This window comes from Vanessa cardui, chromosome 8 (genome assembly GCF_905220365.1).
Source record: "Vanessa cardui chromosome 8, ilVanCard2.1, whole genome shotgun sequence".
In the NCBI taxonomy this organism is placed as follows: domain Eukaryota; kingdom Metazoa; phylum Arthropoda; class Insecta; order Lepidoptera; family Nymphalidae; genus Vanessa; species Vanessa cardui.
The window spans coordinates 14,723,998-14,732,462 of record NC_061130.1 but is presented as its reverse complement, the minus strand read 5'-3'; the positions used below and the strand labels follow the sequence as shown (position 1 = coordinate 14,732,462).

The window sequence follows — 8,465 nt, the reverse complement described above, 5'->3', positions numbered from 1 at the left end:
TGTGTTTGTTTTATTTCTATGAAAATGATTTTTTAATTAAATTATTTAATGTAGGAATGTGTATCTGTATGCTTGACTACTTATCATTGTTCCATAAAAATGGTACCGCAGTTGGAACTGATTTCAAATTAAATACGTTAAGTTACATAATTATAGTTAAGGAAAATATTTAAGAAAAATTAGATTAGTTGAAATACTCAATATGTATATTGAGTGAGATTATCCAAGATATTTGCAGCATTTTCCACTTTACGTGAAAAAACTTATGACGTAAGTAGAAGTAGCTTTTAGGGTCGTAGATTTGTTAACTAACTGATAAAAATATTATTTAATTAGTGTTTTTTTATCGTAATGATATAAGTTATCAAGTCATGGATCTTTACAGTATATATAGCAATATCCAATGATAAGTTTAACTGAAATAACTAATTCAAGAGTTGTGTAATTTCTCACTTTCTTTTTATATAAGAATGACTATTATGTGAATTGATTATGCACGATTTTAATAAGTGCTATTTGAAATTAATAACTTATAAACTAAATTACAAGTATATCCTTACATCGATTCTGAAAGTCAATCTAAATATAACTAAGTTTTAAATATAGCCGAAAGAACCGAAGTAAAGATGATGTAACTTTTTATATAGTTCAAAATATTATGTCCAATATTTATATTGGCGCATATAACATACAAGTTCAAAGATGAAGATCGCTCATCGACTAATGTAATGTAAGGCAATCCAGTCAGGTGGACGATAACAAGGGTGTTGAGATGGTGACCCGACAGGGACCTGAGTCGCTCTCCAGGAGAGAACTGTGTGCAGCAGTGGATTAATTACAATCCACTTTATTGTTTAAACCTCAATTCATTCATTCAATCATAAGAAATAAAATACATGTTTTGTTAAAGACAATATCAGTACAAGCTGAAAACAAAACCTTATGAGTAATAGAAAATGATATTTAATGATTAAAATGGTTTTATATCTAATGAATGAAAGAGTTAACTATTCCACCAAAATTAACAGCGATAACATTTTCAAGATTTATTGAACATTAAAATTATATTTATAATTTATCTCTACATGGCGGTGAAGGAAAATATATCGAGGTTACCTGCACGTAGTGGATATTAATCTGCAACGTATCCAATCCTTTTTTTTATTTAGTAATTTGTCAATGTTTCCATATTCATAAAATACCAAAATACCAAATAGTATTCCACAATTCGTAACTAAAATTTGAGCTCAATTTGTTATGTAGAACAGAAATATAAGTATAAGTATTACTCATGCACTTAATTAAATTATTTAGTAAAACGAAGACGATACAGCATTTGATGAAATAAAGCCAATCAGATAAGACAATTGTGGAAATGTCTGAAGTGTTCGTGTAAGCAACTCATAAATACCGAGTCATCTAATTATCATAGTAATATTCATTACATAGGTACAAAGAATGCGGAATTCAGCGCAATGATTATTGTAGTTTCTAGGCCGTGTCCCATTAAGTCATGTTATTCATTCAATATAAACCCGTTCGACGATGTTACGTGTTAATTGCATAGTTTTTGACTCGAGTAATATATTAGTGAAACGAAACGTTTAAGAATTAATGAACGTATGTAAAAATAATTAATTCGTAAATATAATTATTCTGGCAGTTGTTATTTGTTTGGAAATATGGCATCTTGGATTTCTGAAGTTGATATGAGTTAATTTTACAATTAGTCATTACATAGTACGAAACAAAGTCGTCCCTATGTATACTTAGATCTTTACAATTACGCAACGGATTTTAATGCGGTTTTTTCAATAGATAGAGTGATTCGAGAGGAAGGTTTTTGTATATAGTAAAGAAACACTGATTGTTTTTGTCATATCCTTTAGGATTTAGTTCCTTAGCAACGTATTATTGTTATGTTATTACGGCAAAGTAACGGCCTCCTCGTCCATTAAAAACAATCACAAACAGAAAAAACAAACAATCATAGATGATAAGGAATACGACATTTGGACTAACACATTAAAATATGAAATATTTAAATACCTAGTGTTATAGTAATAGCAGAAAGCAAAGTAAAGTAAAGTAACAGCCTGTAAATTTCCCACTGCTGAGATAAGGCCTCCTCTTCCATTAAAAAGAGGGTTTGGAACATATTCCACCACGCTGTTCCAATGCGGGTTGGTGGAATGCACATGTGGCAGAATTTCGATGAAATTAAACACATGCAGGTTTCCTTACGATGTTTTTCTTCACCTCCCAGCACTAGATGAATTATAAACACAAATTAAGCACATATATACATATAGTGGTGCTTGCCTGGGTTTGAACCCGCTATCATCAGTTAATATGCACGTGTTCTAACCACTGGGCCATCTCAGCTCAATCGTCGTAATAGCAGAACGCAACCCAAATTAAAACTTTAGTCATTTTTATGTTTTTATAACAATTATGAATTGAAAATGGTTTCTGATTTTTTTCTTTAGTAAACAATTGCTGCAGTTGGGAGTTTGTATTATAATTTAAGAATTATTTGTACTTAATATATCTCAAATAAAAAAAAATATCCCACACTCTTATCATTCGATGTGACGGAAATCCGTAACGACCGTAGACTTCAGGCGTGGAACTAGCAGCTTTACGTGATATTTATGGCATATGGATGACATATAATATAACCAACAAGTTTCGATGGTGAACCAACACATAAAAACACGCAAGCGAATGAACCGCCTAATAAACTAAATCAAAATAATAGAAAGAAAAACACAGACATAAATGTTGTCGCAACAGATTTTGAAGTGGGCAACATTATAAAAAAAAGAAAACATTGGCGGGAATTTATAACTCGCGCTCGGCAGAATATGCTGGAACCGGGAACATTGTGATAACTTAAATTTTCATTACTGTATCTCTTTATATATTCTTTGCTTAATTTGAATAACGAAGAACGTTATTAATTAAAATCAAGAGTTATCTTTCAACAATTAATTAACAAAAATAACTTTAGCTTATATAAACAACACGTTCATAGGAAAATATTACACACTTAAACAATAATCAAATAATATCATAATAGCTTTTTGAAAATATATATGTTCAGTATTTATATGATAGTATTCGATCTAATTACGATATTATTACCGAACGTTCAATAGCCTCATTAAAAACTGTTTAAAAAAAATGTTTCAATAGATTAAATAACTAAACTAAAGCAATAAATAAATAATTTGTATGCTACTGTCATGAAAATTATTACTATACTTAATGTCGTGTCTACATAACCAAAAATGTAATCATATTTTTTTGATTGTCATTTTCTTTTTGTATACCTTTGAAACTAAAATAAAAAATAAAAATAAATGATATGTTAATTATTTCCGTTAACTGTATGAGATTTGTAAATCTCTACGAAAACATTCTGAAAACGTAACATATCTTTTTTGCTGTTATAGTGTTCATATGTACAAGTAGTGCACTCTATTCGACACAATATAAACTAACACAATAGTTATTACATACATTCACATGTTATAATATAAACGTGCAAGGAATAGTTCATTTTACCAACAAAAGATGGCGCAGTTCACAACCACATTTACACATTTAAATAATATAATTTTCTTACAGTGAAATGCTTTTAGAAATTTGCGATCACGACCGCTCAAATTGGCTATTAATTATTTTTTCAAAATTAGTTTAAAATGTTTCTTTTTTATTACTGAAGAATATTAAGTAAGAGTATTAGATATGCTTTTTAGGAAATCAAGAGACTAATCGAAGATAGACAAAAAATGCAAAATTTTAAGAAAGTCATTAGATTTTAAAGAGTTTTCTGAAAAACTCATTATTGATTTTGAATCAGAAAAATAAATAATTCACTGAAAAAAAACGTCGTTCTCAATATTTATTAAATTAATTGTTTTATAAAATCAATCTTCCTTGTTATTATAAAATAACCAAGAAAGCAAAATTTAAAACTTATGTAAGTTCTTATTGAGCTATTACAGAGGTAGTATTTAATTATTGACGATTCAAAAACGCTTCATTGTGAAGTTTACTTGAATAAAATTAATTTGATTTGACCTCGCCTTTGTAGTATAATAACTTAAACGACGCCATATTTATAATATGTTCATAAATCAGCTAAATCCGTTCCACTGAAGTGACTTATAAGACTTATGATTCAGTTGCAAGATTTGAACCACAGATTAATAAGTATTTGTAACATGAATCAGTGGTGCTTCAAGCACCGTGCTTGCCTGGGTTTGAACCCGCAATCATCGGTTAAGATGCACGCGTTCTAACCACTGGGCCATCTCGACTCTCAAGTATTATATTTGACAAAAAATTAAAAACATGAGCAACAAAAAACGTTGGTTGGAACAGGTACATATTTGAAAATTATATTAATATAGAGATCCTGCGGCGTCTCCCCTGCATGTTATTATTACAAATGGCGCTTTTAGGAGTCGAAGTGGGTATCACTAGATTTGAAGTATGTGTCCATACGAGAGATAAGCTTAAGAGCGTTTTTCCAACCAGAAAAATAAAATAGGCTTGTAAAAATCTTTACTACCGCGTAAGCTAAAAGCAATGCATACAGTTCTCATGCAACGTCATATACATAATAGTAACGTTTACTATATTTTATACATTGGTTCAGTCGAGCTTGTAAATTGTTGTACGTAGTTTTGAATTAATTTTATTTTACAACAAACTTTTATGAGAGTTTAGTCACTATGATTTCGCAGCTTCTGTCGGTAATAAATTCAGATACGCTTCAATCGACTTTTATCTATAAGGGAAATAAGGGAAATTATAATAAAGTTATGTACTTTACAAAATACAAATTAAACACCTGAATTGGTTGATCTAGCAGAATTTCGTAAAAGTTTATTTGCTCTAAACATTGAACATGCATTCTGACATGCATTATAACATGCATTCTGAGTTAAGAATGAAGGGTCTCAATAAAATGCAAGTTATCAGATACAATCAAAAATAGAACATGTATCGTGTGCAAATATACTAATGTCAGTATAATTACATCTTTAGTTCTGATCAAACTATCAATTTTTAGTAAAAATTTTACTCGTTACTGATTTATAAATAAATTTTCCGAGTCATCGTGTAATTTTTATATTTAATGTAATAAATAGAAATATATATATATATATATATATATATATATTTAGAGATATCATATATTAAAGGAGAAGTATTCAAGTGCTTGGGTCTCACTATGTTGTGTGTATCAAATTTAATGATTCAATACAAAAACATAATAAATATAAATAAAATCGTATTAATAATGTTAATATAATAATTATATTTACATTATTGATATTTTAAGATATTTTAATACATCGGTCATGTAATGTATGAGATTATATAGATTATATAGATAATATATAATATATTATATTATATAGTCCTTTTTACTTTTTTTTAGGGAACATGAAAAGTTAAAGCACACTAATATTTATTTATTTATTTTACAACACTTACAAATAGTACCAAACACACAACACTAGTACCAAAAGCCATCATTAGTAATTGGGTAATTGACTAATTATTTACGTGTGCTCGAAAAATACTTGAAAATTTAAATATAAACAAACATTGTAAAAATGATATACGACTAATAAAAAGTTAATTGATAAGATAAAATATTATAAAATTAATAAAAATAATGAGATAATAGGTAAACTGTCTAAATACAGTTTGTTGTCATAATATCAAAAACAAGTTAATATAAAATAAACGACAGTGACTACAATGTGTTGACTTACATATGTGTGATACATTGTTAGAATTTGTAAGACCTTATAATGGAATAGGCCATAAATTAGCTCAAGAAACTTAATAATTTTTATTATATATCAAGAACCCATTTGTCTGTCACCGCAACGATCCCATTATCTTCGCTCATTTCGAGCGGGCCGAACCTTGAAAGTAAATTTCGTTCATAATTCTTAGACATTTGTAATTAGCACGAACGAAACCGTGTGAATGCCTTCAAAGAAAATATTATGAAAATTGAAATGGACATCTGCTGAATTATTTAGTCCAACGTAAACGATACGCAAGAAGTGAATTAATACGGTTTAATAATGTCCACAGCGCACGCACTTTATTCGAATGGACAATTAAACAATTGCGATCTTACAACGCAAGTGTATGCATAGAAAAAAGATTTTCCGTTTCAGATAATAAAGTGACAACAATAGAGGTGTTTGCGTAAGTTGTTCGCACGCTGGGGAGACAAGTGGGGCGTTATTTTATATAGGGGACTAGTGAATGCGGCGGTCGCCGTAGCGCCGTCATGCGGCTGCTGTCGTCCTACCGAGATGAACCTCCTTATACTCCTCGCTTGTTTTACAACAGTAGCAGCGACAGCTACTAACGCGACAGAGAATGTAACTTCCACTGAATCACCTGTTAACTCAACCAAAGAAATACTCACGGCCAGCGAAACAGCTGATCCGACGAAAGTTGAAATAGTTAAACAGATAAGAAGATTAAACGAAGACGGATCTTACACGATTGGGTATGAGGCGAACGATGGAACATTCAAGATCGAAAGCCGAGACGTTTTGGGCAATGTCAAAGGAACGTTTGGATACGTTGATGATGATGGTGAAATAAAACGTGTGACATATTCGTCTTCGGGTGACAGTACGCCGGTACCAGTTACGACAAGTACGACACCCAGCACACCAACAATGGTAGTGAGAGTCAACAAAACTGTCTCATCAACCACACGGAGACCTCTAGCAACCGCCGTTTATCCGACAAGAAGCAGTGCAACCACGAGAGGAACTGTCATACAAGCGATACCCCGACGAAGATCGGGATCCAGTTCCACCCGAGCGCCAGTGGAAATGACTACCGATAAACAAAATCGTGAAGACACAACAGCCAGTGTTATAAATTTATACAGGAAAGAGGATGCTATTAAAACGCGAACGCAGTTATCAAAGCCAGTGCCGGTGACAGTGAAAGATGATCTTATTACAAAACAAACCACAACAGCCACACCGCAAACATTGAAACCAGTTTATGAGCATGTTATTGAAAAAGAGCCGGACGTTAACAAATCTAATACTATTAGACGCGAATTAGCAGGAACTAGTTCCAATCACCACATGGTGAGTCTACAGCAATCTATGGGGGATGATTCAACTGATGTCTATGGTGGTCATCTATCCCATGGTACAGTGCGGCCTTTATTTACAACCACTACATCACGACCAAGACTTATACCTATTCACTCTTTATTAGCAGCAAGACAAAAAATTCAACAGCAGTACCAAGATACGCAACTGGATGATCAGGAAACGACATTAGAAGCCAGCACTGGCCGAGTTTTCAACCATGAAAATGTGGTGACATCGAATCCGGTTCCATCAATTCACATCCCGGCACAAAGACAGCCAGACGAAAGGCTTTATCAGCAACCTATATATCATAGGCCTTCCCCGATTCAATTTAGAACTCAAGAGTATTTGAGAGACAATCCTGGTGCACCAATTCCAATCGGCAACCAGCGGCCCTTTCTCCAATATGAATATCAAGATAAAGTATTGGACACGCAATACGTGAAAGAACCTCCGCAGTCAAAGGCTTCGGTCCAAGAGCCTGCGTCAATTCCATACGAAATTCGCCCAGCTCCTAGAATAATTCAAATACCGGTCGATGAAAGAGGTGTCCCCATTCAAGGATATGAGCCGAGGTATGTAAATCCATACCGTCCGCAGCCGTTATATCAGAGATACGACCCGGTAAGTGACATGTATTCCATATCTGCCCCAGTGAGTACGCGTGATTTTAAACGCTTGCTCCATATTCTGATAATGAGACAGCATCGTCTGCAGGCTATAATGGATCAGATCATGCCCGGACCACCGTACCAACCTCCATCTTATCGACACGAGGCTTATCAACAGCACCGTCATTATCAGGATGACGATCGATATGACTACAGGTACGACCCTCAATACAGACAAGATGTTTATTCCAATCAACTATCCACTTACGATGATCCTCAATATGAGAGTCAGAGATACGTGCCAAGGAGACGGTACTCTCGTCCTTACGATTCCCAAGGTTCCGCTTCTAATCATATAGATGAACCTGTAGAGTATCTTCCAGTGGAAGTGCGAGAAGCTTTGCTACTTAAAATGTTACTTCTGGCCATCAATCCTGATTACGTGCCCACGACACCTCCGGCGACGGAGCTGACCACCGCAGCGCCGCCGAGGAAACAGGTGAGAAATGTCCAAATACTCGGAGAAGAAGGTTCTACGAATCCAAAACCTAAACATGGAAACTAGTACAAGTGATGCGATAGAACTAGAGTCAAAAGTATTAATCTTTAATTTTACTCAAATGTGAATACTATATGCATAGATCGTAGATATGTTTTTATACTGTAGATAAAGTTTTTTTTTTATTAA

General features: G+C 33.0%; 1 protein-coding gene across 1 annotated transcript; it reads left to right on the top strand.

Moving 5' to 3' along the window:
- Positions 1–6,308: 6,308 nt before the first annotated feature.
- Positions 6,309–8,465, top strand: LOC124532169. Its single transcript, XM_047106900.1, has one exon. The coding sequence runs from the start codon at positions 6,357–6,359 to the stop codon at positions 8,340–8,342; it is 1,986 nt and encodes a 661-aa protein (XP_046962856.1). The 5' UTR covers positions 6,309–6,356; the 3' UTR covers positions 8,343–8,465.

Excerpts from the sequence above, each read along its gene's own strand:
- LOC124532169 (XM_047106900.1), top strand. The coding sequence starts at position 6,357 with ATGAACCTCCTTATACTCCTCGCTTGTTTTACAACAGTAGCAGCGACA.